Genomic DNA, 20,011 nt, shown 5'->3' on the forward strand with positions numbered 1-20,011 from the left:
GGTGAGCATCAGTAGTTAGACTGCATGGTTGTCTAGTGATTAACATTATGACACATACACAGGAGCTGCTCATCCACAGAAGCCTGTACCATGAAGCTCCCATCACACTCTGTTTGTGCTGATGTAAATACTGGTGTGTGACTTCATGGCTGAGTTGCTGTGGTTCCTAAATGCTTTCACTTTGTAGCAGTACCATGTGTGAATGTGAATTATCTACTGGGAAGAACTTTAACAAACTGTCTCATTGCACTGGTACCACGCTTAAATTCAGTAAGCATTTTAGAATAACCCCTTTTTTTTTTTTTTTTTTACAAATGCTTGTAAAGGCAGACTGCATGGCTAGGTGCTTGATTTTATAAACATTTGGCAATGAGACAGCTGAATTCAAAGATTACTGTTCATATCGCGTACGCTGGATATCTTGGGTTTGGCAAAAAATGTGATATTTGTTATTCCATTTGTCAAGTATACTGGGTTATACACACCCCAACATGCAACCATGTATGCACATAGAGCACACATACTGTACCTTCACTTGTTTATTTATCTCAGTTTCTTGACAAATATCTTCATCTCAACCAATAAAATAAATGTTTATGCATGTAATCATTTCAACAGCAAAAGAGAAACACTATAAAGATCCACATTACTGGATGCGATGTACATATGCTTCCAATTCTATTTTAGATGCTGCAAGTGAATGAATTCTACTTCACTGTTATCAGCCTAGGAGCTGATAGCCCCTAGGAGCAGATGGACAAAAAGAGCAAATATACTGGTGAGTTGATGTTAACAATTACTAATGGGCTAGCTGGTTATTTCCCGTAGACTGCAAGGTCACACAGTACCACATTAGCCTAAAGCTTTGAGTCTATAATGAATATTCATGTGGGAGAGGTTAGTTCATTACCTGCGGTGTGGTTATCGAACAGGAACATTATATATTGTTCTTTTTATTCTGGTCACTCTCATGTTACTGCTCCTAAACCACTGCTGCACTTATGCGGTTTGTTAATAGGCTTTTACAGCAAAGACAAACATGACCGTAAGCCCATTGCCTGCTGTCTAAAAGAATGGAGTTAGTCATTTACATCATTGTTGTGTCAGATGCAGGAGTGTGCTATTGCCACAGTGCAGTTAAATCTGCCGAAGACTCCGTGAAGTTGAGTTAAGCAACTTTGGATTGCCCAGAAAAGTAGAGTGTTCATAATAATTCTTTGTAAGTGAGGTGGAAGCTAGCAACATAGTCATGTTAAGAATAAAGACCCAGTATTTTTAAACAGTTTCAAAATCAGTACAAGACAAACATAAACACAGAGGCATTGGTGGCCTGCCTTGGAGTAAATCAGTAAATCCCTGATTCCCTTTGTAAATTTATGGGCTGTATTACAGTTAGCTCACACAGCTAGCTCAGTCCATACTAATAAAGCACTCACTGAAAAACACTGGCAGCAATGTTTAGCCCTTAATTAGATAACACACTGAAGTAGCAGTTAGACCCTCACAGCAGAACCACTACAAATCCTTTCCCTGGAGACACTACAAAATCATTACTACACTAAACTAATTTACCATATGTCTTTTTGTAGCTTATACTGAGATAAACAGCATGATAAATTAAACAAGATGGGCACTACAGTCAACATGAATTTATTTTGGAATCAGGTGGGTTTAAGACACAATGGTAGGAGCACGAATCTGGGTTGAGATGAGACTAAAATAGTCAATTAGTGCGCAAAGGGAAAGAAATATGTAACGTGTGTTGGAAGAGTCAGCAGAGATGGAGATCTTTCAACAGAGGTCTACACGAAACAGGGATGCTTTAATACAGTAGAGACGCCAGTTGTATCCACATAGTAATCCATTAAAATATACACAGGGCACCTGAAGAGACAGTGCATCATTAATAATGTTTAGTCAGGATAAACTCTTCTTAATACTCCAAGATGACTAAGCCAGATGCAGAATTAAGTTGTGGGTATCTATGTGCAGTTTTTCTGAGCGATCAAAAGACAGGAAATAATCACTTGTCACTCAGCATAGCTCAGCCCAGATCACCAGAGTAAATACATGAAATCATACTCACAACAATAATAACCTTCAATGTAAACCAAGAACAGAGATAATTATGGTGATGGATTAAAAAACAATTATGTGGGATAGCAGGACATGGGAGGGGTGAAAACACTGTATTTGTTTCTATGTTCTTTTGGCTTACTTCAGCTTTCTTACTTACACTTATTTGTAAAATAAATACGTACCAACAAGCGGCAGCAAAAAATAATACGTGACATCTGTGTGTGTGTGTGTGTGTGAGTGAGTGAGTGAGCCAAAGACAGAGTGAGCAAAAAATGGAGAACAATGCATCATGTAGGTCTGTCATCTGGGCGGGCGGGGGGTGCTCAGATGACTGTGCACACAAAATAACCTTCTGACCTCGTCACAACCTCATGAGCACTAAACTGCACAGCATCATTTCCACTGCCCCATACAGTCTCACATACACTGACACATACACACACCAGACTGCTCTTTTGTTATGAGACCCATGAGCTCAAACTCTTGTGTGGTTACAGCCTCAAACATCAAAAGAGTTCACCACTCAGGGACTCTTGGACAAGGCTTTAAATGGATTCAGATGTGACATCCTGTCAAAGTGCTAATATGTCACGTAACATGGCTCAGCAAGGTAGATGAGAAAGAACTCAAAGGCAATGAAAGGATGCCTAATAACAGAATAATAAACCCTTACTATAATTGATAAAAACTACAAACATATATATTATTATTTCAGTAATGATTTAGATAGCTAACTGGTAGCTGCCCAATGGAAGCACCTGCAAAAACCTCTCCTACGCAACCACCCAATACACACACACACACACACACACACACACACACACACACACACACACACATTTCCTGCTCATTTAAGAAATTTTTATGTATGGGTTGTTTCCAGGTCAAGCCGCAGAGACAGAATTAGACCCTTTCTTGTCCTCCAGTTGTGCTTGTCTCACTGCATCACTCTTTATCTGTAACAAACAGCCATCTCAAATCCACATCATCTAGCCCCGGGTTGCCTGTACTGGACAGGGTTAGCCTATAGTGCTACAGGCAAAGTTTAGTTTCAGCATTCAAGATATTATTGTATAATATGACCATTATTACGAATTTTGCAACGATTAACAAATTAATGCACATATTTAATACTAATGAAATAAATGTTTTTTTGTTCTATAGCATTTTGTTTATCAGTTTGGTGATTGGTGCTAAAAAGCCGACAGTTTCTCCCTAAAAGGATTAAGAACAGTAGCATCTTAAAAGGTGTAAAATCACAGCTTTTAATGCAATCACTGCTGCATCCACTGAGTTTTAGCCAGTTCAGCTAAAAGTTGACAGCCCCAGCAAAAAAAAAAAAAAAAAAGCCAACGAGGGAGGGGGGAAAAGAAAATTGGAGATGAGGTTCAGAGGTTGAGTGTGGGAAAAGGAGGGGAAGGAGAGGGAAGAAGGGATTAAAGCCTCAGAAGGTATAGTGTTGCTCTGAAAGATGACGGGCTGATGGCTGCTCCCACAGGACTGACTGGAGGAGTAATCCCAGCAAATGGAAGAGTTTAACAGTTACCACCCACTGAGAGAGGAACATAGAGACAGAGACAACCCACACTTACACAAACCACAACATGTACACAGACATGCACACATATGTACACGAACAGCAAGCACAGACAATAAACTGATGCACAGCTTTGGGACCACAGAGAAGCTATACACAAAGACAGAGACCAGTTTTCTTTTTTACATCTGGGTGCTAAAATTAAATCATCAGAAAAATAAAATATATACAAATTTGAACAAGCAGACACTAAATGACAAAATCCTCCAGAGTGCATAGGTGGCAGGTATTGTGCTGTAGAGTGTCAGGTGTCCTCATCGTCTAACTTGAAGCTTTCTGTATGCATCAGCAAAACCAAGGGCCATTGTGCCCTCAGAAGAAAAGAAAAAAGAAAGAAGACAGGACTGAGGGTGTTTTTCTGCTGCTGTGTCTGTGGCAGACTTGGACTGCTGCAACCCTACTTACACATCGTTTGGTAGGTTTATGCTGTCTAGCAAGCACAAATAATTAAAAGTAAAAACAGCCAGAAAAATGCAGACAACAGGAGGCAGACAAGGATGGGATTTAGCGACACTAAAAGATGCTGCCAAGCCACTGAAAAAGCCAATATTTCATTTGATAATTTGACACCACAAATAATAAACAGACAACAAATATTATGTTATTGTCCCTTTTTTTTATCCTGAATAATTAAAAAAAACATGCAATGTCTCACAACATCAAATGAAAAGTGCTCAGATCTCAAATATCATAATAACAAAAACAGTATAACATTGTGTCTTGTATATTAGATTACTTGTTGATTGTTCTGTTAAGGACATGTTTGCTATCGTCATTGTTCTTTGTAGGATGTGTATTGTTCGCATTCAAAAAAAATGCTTTTACACTAATCACTGTGGCATTTAAACAGGCGATCTGATGCTGAATTACTGGATTAGTGAATTGATTTTTCAGTTAGTAGAATTAAATGGAAAGCACTGGTCATATATCTCAATTATGCCCCATCATAGAAAGATGGGCCCTCTCTAGACGCTCTCAGTTTCTCTCTTGCTAACGCAAGTATCTGCTGCTTTCGGTCATGTGACAGCAATGGATGCTGATCTTTACGTGTGTGAGGTGAAGCGGAAGAAGCTGTTTTTCATGTCAGACACAAACTGATTGTTCCTCTTGATACGATACTTTTAAAAGAGTGTCAAATTGCCCTTCCTCTTTACCTTTAAATCGATTAAGTGATCAAAAAGTTTGAACCACAACCTCGGGGTCAGTGGCTTCAGTGTCACAGTTAGCGAGCAGCTGCTGATCCTGTTGAAGGGCATCAGTGTATAATATGTAGTTCAAGACTAACCACTCTATCCACAGGTTTAATTTTAATCTTTACCCAAATGTTGTTTAAGCTGAACAGGGAGTGTTGTCATAGTAACTATCAGCACAGCTGTGATTTGGTGACAGACATGAGAATGGAGGCCAAGTTTTCATATTCAGTATAGGAATATAACCGTGTATGATACTGCTTTAATAAAATAGCAATATTAATTAAGAGCAATAAACAAATAAAAGTCTAACTGTGTTTGATAGCTTAATTTATTCATTGCTGTTTCATGGGCTTTTAACTAGTTTGTGTAGATATACATATCACATCAATGTCTTTTATTTCTCCTGCAGTGTGTGGAATAAGTGACAGTCACTTGATCTGGCAGGAATTTTCTCCATGTTTTTTTTGTGTTTGTTTGTTTTTGCTGCTGATGGATGGAACTCTATTTTTAGGAAAAACTCCACTCCACAAGTGATTGTAATTCACACTCAACATCATAATCTCTCTGTAGGTTTCTATAAAGCATCTCACCTCTTACGTCTATCTGCCTCTCTAACATCTGTAGCAGCTGGTTTACTCCCAGGAGAATGGAGGTATACCAGGAGCTGCCTGTCACAGCTGTTACTCTTATAGCCTGCAGATCAAGGGCTTTTGCACCAGGTGCAGTTTTGCGATGGTATATTTGGAGAGGTGCAGAGTAGACAGGATTTCTTTGCTCCTAAAATATATATTCCCCTCTGATTTTGTTTAGGGGTAGTTGTCTATCTTCCAGGGTTCGCTCCTTGCTTTCATCCTCTTTTGCTGAAGGGATGGAAAGAATTTCATTCATAATTTTAATTCTGGCAGAGTTCAATTCCACCATAAGGCCGGGGTCTTTCTGTGTGGAGTTTGCATGTTCTCCCCGTGTTTGTGTGGGTTCCCTCCGGGTTTTCCGGCTTCCTCCCACCGTCCAAAGACATGCAGCTTGTGGGGATAGGTTAATTGGATAATCCAAATTGCCACTAGGCGTGAATGTGCGAGTGAATGTGAGTGTGAATGATTGTCTGTCCCTGTGTGTTCGCCCTGCGACAGACTGGTGACCTGTCCAGAGTGTACCCCGCCTCTCGCCCTATGACAGCTGGGATAGGCTCCAGCTGTCCGCGACCCTGATAAAGGATAAGCGGAAGTGAATGGATGGATGGATGAATTTTAATCCTTTGCCTTTACCTTTGCCTCTGCTCTATAGGAAGTTAAGAGCTCTGCAGGCTAATTTACTGTAAACAGCTGAGCAACTGTAAGCACAAGATTGAATAAAAATACCCTGAAAAAAAAATACAGCAAAGTTGGTTCCACTGACTCACAAACCTATGTATGATTGATGGATGGACTAATTGTATAATTTAAAAATAAAACCAAAGACAAACAAGTTATCATAAACTCAACTTACATCACCAATCCATCCACCGTTTTGGTACTACCACCGACTTTTAAAGTAACAAAATAAAGGAATCTAATGTAACACAATTAATATACAACCAATATACATGATCACTGATATGATATCCCTTTACATTAAATAGCAACCAGCTGATTTGGAGATTAAGCAGATTTTTCTTACCTTACAAAGTTCCCTTTGTTCTCACTCTGATGGTACGGAAGTAAAGAGCCTATCAGGTCAAAAGGGTGGAATTGTGTAGACTGCCGGGTGTGTTCAACTGATTGACATAATATGATGTATTATTTTGGGTGTGATGATATCGGAAACGGTAAAAATTGAATTAGAGTTGATGATCTGGTATCGGCTGATATTCACCATGTTAACTGTAACTGGCTGACTGGCGTACTGGCAAACAAGATTAAATTCACCAGTGGTAATGACATATGATCAGCAGCTGGGTCCCATCAAATTTTATGGTCAGTATTAGCTGGGATCAAGTCACATAAATTGTTATAAAGACTTTGTGTTCATGTAAGAAATTGTAAGTAAATAGTGAAGGAGAATAGAATAACAACTGTATGGGTGTAATTTAGATGTTGCTTTAGAAAACATCTCCATCAGTTAGTACAGTTAACTAGTTTGTTAGCAGAGTTTGGTCAGTTAAAAAAAATCGAAATTATACAGCACAGATAGACTGTTCAGCCTTTCTCGTGCTCATATACACCAGCAACAGATTGTTCACCTGAAGCCAGTCGGCAGAATGATGACCCTCACTCTAACCATCTCTGTGTAATTGCAGGTGTTTTTGACTCACCTCCCTCAGCAACAGGAGACCAATTAAAACAAGTTAATTGCTGTCCAGAACTAACAAGACTGGGGGCACCACAAGTAATTAATGAGATAACTTTAAACACCAGCAAGAGATTATTTCTATCCCTTGTGTGCACACAGCGTGAGTTATGCTCCTATGCTATGCAGGAAACACAGCCTAATCATACAATTAAGGTGTAGTTCTGATTAATGGTTACATTAATGTAACAAGAACATACTGCATTTAACTGCTTATGGGTTACCTTTGGCTAATTTGCATCAGTTGATATATATTGGTGCACAGTGGAGGTCAAGTGGTCTTGTATCCTCCTCAAGAGCTTATGGCATATGTCAGTTTTCAGAATGTTACACAGATCTACAACAAAATTAAGTAATTTAATGTCATTTGTTTTCCCCTTGTGTTCCACCTTTCCACCAAATTTCATAGAGTTTAGTTCCATAGTATTTGCTGATTTACAAACAAATAATGAAAACACCTCAGTTGAGGAAGATCAAGCAGAAAAGAAAGTCCACACAGCACAACAGAAAAATGCATCTAAGACTACATGCGAGGCTAAATCGTTTGTAGAGGTGCATTCAGAAATTAACAACAGAAAATTAGTTGCTGATGGAAAAAACATGTTTGCTTCGGTTTCTTAAATTTTAGATTTTCTGATTTATTTAGTTTTATAATTTTTTGCATTAATGAAAAAAATAAAATATTTGGGGGTTTTCAATTTTTGTTTGCACAAAACCAAATTTTAAATAACTCATGTTATTTTCTGAGATTTTATAGGTCAAACAATTAAGTGAGAAATTACCCAGCTGATGCAGCCCTCATGTTTCTCTTCCAGTTCAACTTGCCTGAGCATATTTTACTTTCCAGAAACGTTTCACAAGTAGATGAATAATTAAGCGAAGCATGGTGAGAAGTGTATAATTCCAGGCTGGATGTTTCAAAGGATCCAAAATATGCGCATATTAGCACAGTAATTTCCTCCTTCATCTCAGAGAGTGTGGGGGTCAGAGCCAAGACTTTCTCCTTTATCTGGAATGGACAGAAACAAGAAGAAAAAGACTGTGAGGGAAGGAGCAGCTACACACACACACACACACATATATATATATATCCTGCTGGGAACACTTCACAGCTGTGCAGGACATCTCGTGCACACACGCAAAAGAGTGTTTAATGCAAAAATCTCAAACATACACACAGGTGCCCACAGCACAGAATGAAAGTTCAAATAAAGACAGAATGTAAAGTTTCTCCAGGCAGCAAAACCTTTAATTCACTTCCCCTTTTCCGCTCCTGTATAGACATTTGCTTTGATAACAGCTAATGGGGGTATGAATTTCCGTAACAGAATTCTGTTAGCAGGGGAAAATCTGAATGAACCAACTAGTAGAACAAAAAGGGTTGTGTAATATTTAAAACTTATTCAAATCCATTTATATATGTAAAATATGTGGATATGTGACAAAAATGTCCCTTTTATTTCTTGTGCTTTGATGCAAATGTCGTGTTAACGGCTGTGAAAACACAACATAGTGACCAGAATGTAAGTGCTGTCTGTGTACGCATTTATACATAAAGCCTCCAAAGCTGCTACTCCATAAACTTTTAATGTACAGACAAGACTTAATTTCACTTTAACAGTCTTATTAAATTATGATATATAATGCAATATTTGTTTAACATGGGTTAAAAAGCAATAATCATTGAAAAAGATAAGTCATTCCCTGTTTTTTTCCCCTTTATGACAAGCAGCATGTGGCTTTTTAACATGATATCAAGAACACTGCATGCTCATGAGGTAGTTCATGTCCTAAAGTACACCGCCACTTTACCTCCTGTCTTAGTTTGTATTCGAAAATAACCTATAAAATAAACACTATTCTGCAGTGCATTAGACTTTAAACTGGTGATTGAGACTATAGATTCATAATAAAAGTCTTTACTGTGGCATTAATTAATTGGGAAGTGATGCTATTACCATACAGTACTACTCTTTGCATCCATAAGCTTACCCAACTGCAGCATAGAACTAATGCATTTTCAAACAATTTCACTTTTCAGAGCCAGATTTCATCCATATTTCATATATATAGACTATAGTTACATCTCAAGTATAAGGTAGTATTGGAACAGTAAGCCAAAACTTACAAAGCTAGTATAATTGCACGCAAAAGCTTTATAAGAGTGAAAAAGTATAGGCAAAAATAATTTGTTCATACCGAAACTGCAGATTTGGATCATGCTAATAGCTAGAGATAAAGCCATCCTTTCTAGAAAGAATAATAAGCATCTCCTTGAGTACACAAAACCATGAACCTTAACATTACTTTTATTAAAGGTTGAGAGCACAAATGTATATTGGCGTTATAAATATCATGAGAGTATTCAGTGGCTTCACTCTCATGATCACATGACACATAACTCAGAGGTCAGAGGTTAGGTCACAGGGGCCTTGTAATTAGTCTGGCTACAAAGCATAGAATAGCATCATAGCATGAGCACCGTTTATGGCATCTCACCCCTGACCTATGGCTCCTAGTCTCTAAAATATCCCCGTGGTAGACAATGGTAAACAGTATACAGGAAAGTGAACTTTCACCTTAGAGTACGGCAGAACCTCAAAGGGGAGTTACTATATATACCTCAACATGAGAATTCAAACTAGAATTAAACTTCAATTTTAATTTCATCGGTAAGCGTACAATGTAGTGCCTAAATCCCAAGAGGGGGAGTGTACCTTAAGTCACAAATACTGCAGTAAACGTCATAAGCCAGCCATAGGTGCTGTGTTTTATTGAGACACAAGCAAACAAACATGCAAATATATTTTAAAATCCAAAAACAGAATTCAAACAATTCTAACAAGCTTGAACGTCAAGGTAGGTAGTCTTCAGGAATAGTGCTCCAGACTTCGTGAAGGACATTCAGAGTTCTTCTTTGGATGTTGCCTGACTTTTGTTCTGTTCTCTGTCAAGATGATCTTTGCAAAGCTGTCTGTTAGGTAGACACAATACTGGTTCATCCCTTGAGGTAGGTGCCTTTGTTGCGCTTGTTTAAGTGGCTTAACAAACAAAGAAAAATCCTTTTTAAAGGTAGAAGAACTAAACTGAAAACTGAAAGTGAGTGTAAAAGCATCCAATGTCAAATAATAAAAATTCATAAAACAAACTAAAAAAGAACTTCAGAGAGCTTGGACAGCTCTTAAAAGCACCTTGGATGCAAAACATAAAGAGATGAAGGGTAGCTCAAGACTTTTGCACAGTCCATTACCAATTTATCGGTGATTGCATTTTCATTACGAACCTGAATATGAAGAAATTCCTTTATACACCAGTTAGGAGACCACAGATCTAAACTAGTATTTTTATTCTCTCAATTCGACAACCAGGAATGGACAAAAGACACAAATGTGTAATGACTGGGAACACAGGTGAGCCCAAAACAATATGCTCAGAGATTAAGAAAACACCCCGATGACCTTTACAGTATCTTCTTGGAGTCCATTTCTCAGTGGAATAGAGCTGTTTATTAGGCAGGGGTGCGGCCATGCGTTTTGTGTGCAATTCATAAACACGAATCTGTTAAAGAAAAGCCGGTACAGGCTGTTCGGTTGGAGTGCTGGGCCATACACGTTCTACTGCAGCCTGGGGGAGTAACAGTAAGAGCCCTCCTCCAGAAATGTGAACACACTGGTTCTCCTCTGTGGCGTTTCAAAGCACAAAGCTGGATGCCTATTTAAAAAATACAAAAAGACAAAATCACAAGTACAGTACACTCACTCATACAGACACTTAGGCATGCCAGTAAAGTGTCTGTCCCTCTGCTTAGCTTGCATAACTTAGTTAAAAAGAACTAACTGTGAGTCATCCCTATGTGAACACCAGAGGGAAGGCTTTACTATCACAAGTATGACTATGTAGATGTGGGTGTGTGGTATCAGTTAATAGGCTGACATCTCTTCCTTTCTTTTCTCATATGATGCACACGCAGATACATTTGTCACTGCAACTACTTTAGAAACAAATATTCCTGTAAGACTGGTATTTTGGGGAAGAACATACAAAGCCTCTGAATTCTAAGCACTACCTTTCAGTGAATGTGCTGACAGCCATTTCTTTATTTGACACTAAAAGATTTCGAAGAATGAGAAGCCGTATAGTGTAAAGGTGACAGTGACAAAAATAAACAAATAAATGAATAAAAATAAATCTTCCAATATGATCTTCAATCAGCAGCTGGTTAGAGTCTCTGTTGTTTTTCCATAAAGTTCTGTGTAGTTTTGTTGGATTCTCCGGCTGCCATGGCCTCCCTACCTCAATGCCAGCTGCACTGGTAGTGTCTATTATTCATCACCTCCACTCCCAGGCTATTTATACCAACTTTTACAGCCAGCCTGTCTTTCTGTTCGACTGGCTGCATCCATCTACTTGAATAGAGCTATCTCAGCTTACAATTTTAGGCTGCCTCAGAGTTCTTGGCCAGATACAAAATCACTTCAAGTTTAAATGCTTTCCCATTTAAAAGAATATTGCAATCTTAAACCCTGCAAATTCAAGTTCTTTTCATAAAATACTTGGTGCTTTCATTTTTTTTTAACATTTCTAGTACCTGAATGTGTTCACTAGCAATATATTAACTGTTAAGTAGCAAGCACAGCAACATAAATTTTGTTTCATGTGCCTTGTTAGAGTATATGATTATTCTACTCCACATCTTCATGTGCAATTTAAATTGCACACGCTGCAGCTTGCCATTGGATTGCTCCCTGAGGCATGGACTTCACTGAAAGAGCCTCCAATCTCCCATTTACCCACAAGAAGAGTACGGTCATGTCAACTCACATGGGAGCAACTTACATTCAAATGAAAATGCAATTTAAGCAGCCACGCACTTGTTATCGGTAGGCAGAGGTGTGCATACTGTCTGAGATAGAAACACTGTTTGTGTCTGTATGTATGTGTGTGTGTGTGTGTGCGTGCGTGCGTGTGTGTGTGTGTGGGTGGATGCTGGTCAGCATGGGTCACAGCTGTTCAGTCAGGTTTCTGGATGAATGGATAGCCCAAAATTTTTTAATTTCAGCCCAGCTTCCAACGTGATATTTCAGCAGTTTGACACTCATCGCCTGTGTGACATGTACACCAGAAGTTTATATTTACAGGAAATAGCAATTAATAATTTAAAGTAAGGATTTTTTCCCTTATGTAGGTCCTGATCAGCACTAACACACTAACTTGTGGATGTTCGCCTCCACTGATACATACGTATTCTTTTAGTTTCTTTAAGTAAAAATGCACAAACTGTGTGACAGGATTTTTAATCTTAATAAAAAAGACAAAAGCTGTTTGGATTAATTTGTGTTGGAGAACAAAACCAACAGCTAATTGTTACAACTGATTCGCGAAGAGTAAGTGCCCCCTCTAGAGGAAGATTGGGGTATTACACAGTGCAGAATTTATATTCATCAGTTTTATTGTTGTTACCACTTTGCAGGAATTCCCTGCAGCAAAATGAAATTTCATTTAGAACAAGGAAATCACTGTGACTTTCATTTGCAGTAACTTTATTGTAAATTAGATTTACAGCAAGATTTTTCATTTAAATTTGCAAAAAAAAGTTACTGTAAAATTACAGTAACCTGTTCATAGTGTTGTAAATGTGAGGTTAATTAATTTACAAAATATTAAAATGTCTTTTTAAAGTTGCCTGATTTTTTGTTTTGTACTGTATTGTAGTGAAACATCTAAAGCCAATATTAAGCCAGCTTTTCCCAACCTTTAAATACTTCTCATTGCCTTTGAGATATTTGGAGATAAATCACCTGCACGGATCCTACATCATCTTTTATTTTCCAACAAGACAATGACCCCAAACACACCTCCAGGTTGTGTAAGGGCTATCTGACCAAGAAGGAGCGTGATGGAGTGCCAGATGGCCTGGCCTCCACAGTAACCTGACCAAAACCAAGTCGAGATGGTTTCAGGATGAGATGAACTGCAGAGTTAAGGCAAAAGGGCCAACAAGTGCTCAGGATGGGAACTTCAAGACTGTTGGAAAACCATTTCAGGTAACAGGGTTCATACACTTCACCTGTTGCCTACTGGTGGTGGTCAGAGGGCCTGGTGGCGCCAGTGTCTGGCAGCCTCGCCTCTGTCAGTGCGCCCCAGGGTGGCTGTGGCTACAATGTAGCTTGCCATCGTGAATGTGTGTGGGTGGATGACTGGATATGTAAAGCACTTTGGGGTCCTTAGGGACTAGTAAAGCGCTTGATAAATACAGGCCATTGCTGTTTGTATTAATGTTGAAGTCCTAAATTATCATCTTTAAATATTTAATCTTTCTCACTGCTTTTCTTGAACAAGCTAACATAAGAAAAACTGGAAGATTTCAGCCATAAAATAGTCATTGAAAATGTCAGTGAAATCTATGGGGCCCTTTTCCAGTAACTGACTGGTGTTTCATCCTTACATGTTTTAGAGGATCCAAACAGGTTAAAAAGGGGCCACCTTCAACTACAAGATCAATCACACACACAAAAAGAAACAACTTAGATGAACTATTTATTTTTTTCCTTAAGTATACAATTGTTCATCACTTGTGCGTTACCAATTCTTTGGGATGCTCACATGGAAACATAACCCCATTCATACAATTGTCATGAGGAACAAACAGGACAAAGCATAGCTCATCTACTTCACTGGTGACTAAAAGTCACAGAGAACTGAAAAGGACAAACTGTCACATCAAGTAGCTCTATTGGTCTTGTTAAGTGCTCTATGAAAAACAAAACTAAACTCAGTGCTTCATGTTCTGTTAAGTTGATTACTGGGTAATTCCAATGACTCCACAGGCCAGACGTCCACCAGCATTACCGGTCTTCAGGCTCTCTTCATTTCCTCCTTTTCCCAGGTCATCAGCCTTCTCGTGGATCTAATACAAAGGGCAAAAAAGGTTTTCATAAACAGTTCTCAAAGCTAAGCCACATACAGTAACTTGAGGCTCGCAATCTGGAATATATCACTTTCACATATAATGAGAATAAAAGGGAAATGAAAATAAGCAGAAAGGAAATGAACAAAGTGACAAAGGACTGTCATTTTTCACTTACCACCATAGTTCTTCCAATGATGGAGTCACGACCTGTGAGGGAGATAATTTTGTCCGTGATGTCAATCTTGGCAACATTATCTGCTCCTGCAGTCACATTCCCCAGGTCTCCAACATGCCTGTTTACAAAGGAAAAACAAAACAACCTTGCTTTTATCCAGGGGTGTCAATATGGAAAATATGAAGGAGAAAATATGGAATAGTAACTGTTTTCATACTTTTTACAGCTTTTCCTATTGATGCAGGTTTTCCCCATGATCATTTGTACTACAGCAAAGTAATTAAGTACCAGTCAAAAGACAGATAGTTAAAAAGTAAAATAAGTAAATAAATAAAACGTAATAGTTCAAAGAGTTTTTTTGTTAGTTTTTTTTGTTTTTGTTTTGTTTGTTTGTACCACCTACACTACCGCTCTGAGCCACATGTGTATAAATAATAAATATTTCATGGATGGAATATAACCTACAAAAATCTTAAGATTTACAAACATCACCTTAAGATTGCTTAAGTCTCTTTTATTGTGGTGAATTTTGTTTTAATGATACAACACTGCAGAGTGTGACGATGGCATATGCTGGCCTTACAGTTAGGATTCATTCCACATAATCTATCCAGTTTGAAATCAGCTGAGCATATTGTTTGTACGTTCCCTTCTCTGACTTTCCTGCATCACTTTTAATTATCACAGGTTGCCTAAACTGGTGACATTTAACCTTTGTTCCACATACATGCAAATCAAAGCTACAGTCAAACCTAGTGTAACGTGAAAGTATTAAGCATCATCACCTAACACAGACTGCATGCAAAATTCTGCAAACTCACCTGGGCCATTTCTATATGAGAATCAATCTATTCAAGCAAACAATTTGCAACTTTGAGTTAACTGAATGATAAGTAATCCAAGGCTATTTTTGGTCTTCCTTAAAATGACACAGCCATATCACAACAGGGCCCCTCTTGACATGATCTGAAGCTTATTTTTAAAGCACCCTACTGAATCTTTCAGTCCTTTGTAACCATTTATATTACCTCTTATTGTAGCCACTGCTGAGAAGTAGTGATGGTGCAATGAAGCCCCGTGAATGTGTTGAATCTTTCTGGCCAATTGCTTCGCCAGAAGGCAAATCACAAGAAGCTCATTTGAAAGTACTGACATTTACTGGTCATTCAATGTACAGCAGCTCTGTTGTGATAATACATGTGTGCTACATACCAGTGAATATGTAAATGTAATATATACCTCAGAGATTGATTTGAAAAGATATGTTATTACTGGGAGGTATCATGTTAAAATCCTCCCTAACTGCTGATATTTTTTTTGGCCTTTTTGTTGATCCATAATGTGCATAAAATCTCCTTGTAACTTCGTGATGATCCTCAGAATGACCTCAGATCCAGTTCATGAAAAAAAATTAACTCCCACGTCTTTTTAACAGCTCGAATCACATAACAAGGCAGTCAGGCAAGTGGCCACGTGATATTCTAAAGAATACAGGCCTAGACAAAGGTTTCATTTGGACACACCCACTTTGCTTAACACGGGCCTTGGGACTTCAGTGTCAGACGTAACATTACTACTGATATGCAATATATTAACTTTTTATACTGATACTTTTTCTTCAGACTCGACTCACCTTTCCGCATCATTAGGTCCAGCATGATTCTTGCTGTAGGGATTGAAGTGTGGACCTGCACTAATGCACCCTGGGAAAGAAAATATATATTAAACATATTGAACTATTGCAAATTTAGTCTAGATTACCTAACCTAGGTGATGCAGTAACATTATCAAATTCTGAAAATTAAGAAATCCAAGTCTCTTTGGATTTGAATCTCTCACACACAGAAACTTACCGTTTGTGTTATCTCCAAAAACATGGACATGGAAACCATGCTCACCAGGGGTAAGGCCTTTGATTTCTCCTGTCAGCTTCACAGGGGCTGAGTCATTCTAGCAGATCAAAAACACAAATACAAAAGAAGCTCTCTAAGCCAGGTGGCTAGAAGGACAGGAATATTGAATGAAGATTACTTCCACTCATGCTGTTGAACGGAAGTAATCATTTCTTATAATCAGGTAAGGAGAGGAAAAACAAAACCGGGCTGTAGGATTTGGTGCCAAAAAATTAACAGACCTTTCAGATATACTACAAAAGGCATACTCTCAAATATAAACCTAAAAGATCTTATTAAATCGAACTACAACAACAGTAATGTTCAATAAGTTTGTTTTAAGGCATGGTACGGTTAGTTTAAACTGCACAATCATGCTTTCTGAAAGTTATTACTGGAGGGTGCAATGCATTTTCTATGGAAAAGGACAGGTGATCATTCATCACGTCTACACAGCAGGAAATCTCTTAGAAAACCTCCAAGCACCTTAAGGCAACTGTTGTGATTTGGTGATCTAAAAATTTTAAAATGCACTGAACTGAAATCAAATGATTGGTTACAAATATTACTTATACACTGTAATTTACACACAAAGTCTTCTTTGATGTGAATGAGTCCGTCTCTTTGAGAGTGGACCATGTGTCTTTGACGGTTCCACCGTGCACTTTACCCTTATCAAGAAGGCCAAATAAACGAAAGGCAACGAAAACAAGGACAGGCAATGACTCGGCAAAAAATAACGAGCAAATTCGCGTTTGCTCGTTTTGACGGATCACAATAATATCGAAGCATTTTGCCGGCTGTTTCGGAGTTACAGCAAAAGCATTACATGCAGAAGTGCTTGCCTGGTTAATGAAACCACATCTGGCCGTCTGTTTTATACTGGCCCTGCAAACGTTAAATTTACGCAACAAGCGTCTTTCTTATACAAACAGCCTGGGCGGCCCTTAAAAAACACACCTTTAACCATTACCACTGCACAGGCTTTAGTGGTCAAAGGTTACTGCTATAGTGACAAGCCAGTGATTTCATATATCCTGCTAAATGCGTGGTTTACACAAGCAACCTACTTTGAAGTGCAGAGTAAACTGAGGTTAATTAGCAACGGGGTGGCGTTGAATATGAGACCAGACTGCAAGAAAACCCACGCAATTGTGCACGAGCTGTCATTCACAAGCTAACGCGTACCTGGCTAGCAAGCCAACAGCAAACTAACCATTAGACAAGCTAAAGAGAGCAGAACTTGGCTAGCTTAGCCGTCAGCGATAACGGTAGCGTTTCGCTTTTAAACGGCTAAATGCGTAGTTTGTGGGATGTTTTTTTTCTCTCAACTTCAAAGAAGAATAGCCCGTCTTACCTCCTGTTCAAAATAAACTGTCCCACTAGTGTCGCTAGTTCCCTTCAAAACGCAAACAGCTTTCAGCACCATCTTTGCAGAAGTTTCAGACACTACACCCAGCCGTGGTCTTGCTTTTGACAAGCGATTACGCGATACTAAATAACTAATAGGCGGGTGTATGCTACATCAACCAATCAGAATCAAATAAAATTAAAAAGGGCACATTTTGATTGGTCACCGCTAAGACAGTGTCTTATCAGACAGACGGAACAAAATCTCTATAACGACTTTATAAAAATAATTAAATATATAAAATACACAGATAAGTGAGAAATATAATTTTTTTCGAGAGTAGATCTGAGAAAGTTCCCTGTACTTAAAAAATGTCATATGCATCCTTGTGAGTAGGGGTGGGTTTTAATAATCGATTCATCGATTAAAATCGATTCTGGCTTGGATAACGTGATATCGATTCATTAAAATCCTGAATCGATTTTTTATATAAATGTATTTTGCCCAAAATTCCAGAATCTCAGCTCACAAAATTTTGACAACCACCAAACATTTAAAACAGTAAATGAGAGCAGGTACACGGCTTCTGCACAAAGAGGTAAACACATATGGCAAGCCGTTAGAGCCATAAATCGCCACTTTCCTAACCCGTTTGGTTAAGAAATGGCGTAAAAAACGCCGTTTAATTATTCAAAACGCCGAAAAAAGCGGCGTTCTGTTCCGACAAACGCCGCTTTTTCCGCCACTCGGATGGCGCCCTGAACGCACCATCCGAGTGACGTAAAAAGCGGCGTTCAAAGACAGACGAAAACGCCGTTTTTTACGCTACTCGGCACAAAACGCCGTTTTTATGCATCTTTGAACGGCGTTTTTTACGGCGTTCTCTGCCAGCTGTAACGGCGTTTAAAACGGCGTTTTATTGAAATTATGCAGGGCACTCCCCATGGTTCCCTCATCCAATTACTTTCAACTCATTTCACCCAATCAAAGAAGAGGAAGTGCAGACCACACTAATGCATCACCGATTCACCTTGCTGCTAAGTGATTGCCTATTCAGTACCAGTGCTTGTCACAGTATTCACTTGTATTATAATCCCACTATGCATTTTGATGTGTTTAAGGCATGATCGAGCAAACAAACGACAGAATACTTTTTCTGAAACCTTAACTGTGTTACCTGTTATGGCAGCTAACAGGTAATGAGCAGAGCTAGCTCTGCTCATTTCTGAGCTTCTTTCTTATTTTCCTCTTTACTTCTCTTAACCTTTAACTTATGTTTTAGCAATCAGATCCTGCCATCTTGCATTACCGCTTCGTGCTAGTTATGTTGACTTTTCTCTTCTTTTGTCTCCACTTTTTTCACCCGTGTTTGGACACTCGGCGCATGGCTCCTTTGTTTACATTAGGGATCAGCTGTTAGCGCTGCGCCCTGCAGCTGCGCTACCGGCAGACAGACCCTACATCCCCAGTGAGGGAAGAAACGGGGGTGATGTCTCCCGAGGACACCTCACACACCATCTCTCCTTCCTGTAATCACTTTAAATGTGAGATCGCTCCCTGATATGATTGAGGAGCTAATGACGCTAACCCGGTCACAGTGGCAGTATCCCGGTACTCCCTCTGTGAGTAGGCTGCCCGGCTTCCAGCTGCTGCGGGCGGACAAGACGAGAGACAGCGGTGAGAGGAAAGGAGGGGGGCTGGCAGTGTTTGTTAAAGACGGTTGTGGTATCTCTGGGCACATCGCTGTGAAAGAACAACTCTGCAACACAGACATTGCGCTATTAGCGGTTAGCATCCGTGGAGGTAGCCTGTGACTCTCTGTGGTCCGCAGACTGCAAACGCAATCTCCGAGAGCTCTTCTTCTAATATCAGGGGACTTTAATCATGTCTCGCTGGACTCCACACTGCCCACCTTCACCCAGTATGTGACCTGCCCCACCGTAGGCAATAAAACATTGTACTTAATGTATGCCAATGAAAAAGTGGCATACAGTTCATCACCTCCCCCTGCCCAGGGAAGATCCGATCCGATTCTTAACCAAACGGGTTAGGAAAGTGGCGATTTATGGCTCTAACGGCTTGCCATAAACACAAAGCGCAGACCGCGGATCAGAATCAGTGAGATGTCGCCTTTCTCACCCGACGGCACGGACACGGTCGGGGCTGAAAGCCGACAGCTCGCTGATTCTGATGTTTTGGCGGGTCCGCGCTTTGTGTTTACGCCCCTTTTGCCCTGATTCTAAAGCTGTTAGTTTTATCTCTCTCCGAACAATATTGACCGAACCAGCAGCAAAAGAAGATCCAAACTAAGCTTCACATAAACATCGTCAAGGACTCGCTCTTACTTTTGCCGTTTTGCTTCCACCACAATAAAAATAAATAAATAAATAAAAAAAAAAAAAATCACACTTCATGAGTATATGTTTACTGCTGCCATAGGAGTTGAGAGTAAAAAAAATCATAATCAAGCTGCTAATCAAATTAAATTG

The 20,011-nt window shown here is 39.2% G+C and overlaps 1 protein-coding gene across 1 annotated transcript; it reads right to left on the reverse strand.

Annotated features, from left to right (window-relative positions):
* Nucleotides 1-13,718: 13,718 nt before the first annotated feature.
* sod1 (superoxide dismutase 1, soluble) lies at nucleotides 13,719-17,686 on the reverse strand. The gene is made up of 5 exons (XM_085289139.1): nucleotides 17,529-17,686; nucleotides 16,133-16,229; nucleotides 15,913-15,982; nucleotides 14,280-14,397; nucleotides 13,719-14,101 (listed from the first exon to the last, which is right to left on the reverse strand). The coding sequence occupies exons 1-5, from the start codon at nucleotides 17,598-17,600 to the stop codon at nucleotides 13,994-13,996; spliced, it is 465 nt and encodes a 154-aa protein (XP_085145265.1). The 5' UTR covers nucleotides 17,601-17,686; the 3' UTR covers nucleotides 13,719-13,993.
* Between the last annotated feature and the right edge of the window lie 2,325 nt (nucleotides 17,687-20,011).

This window comes from Mchenga conophoros, linkage group LG10, assembly GCF_057382185.1.
Source record: "Mchenga conophoros isolate Kocher_MC1m ecotype Shallow Benthic linkage group LG10, M_conophoros_male_GT1.1, whole genome shotgun sequence".
In the NCBI taxonomy this organism is placed as follows: domain Eukaryota; kingdom Metazoa; phylum Chordata; class Actinopteri; order Cichliformes; family Cichlidae; genus Mchenga; species Mchenga conophoros.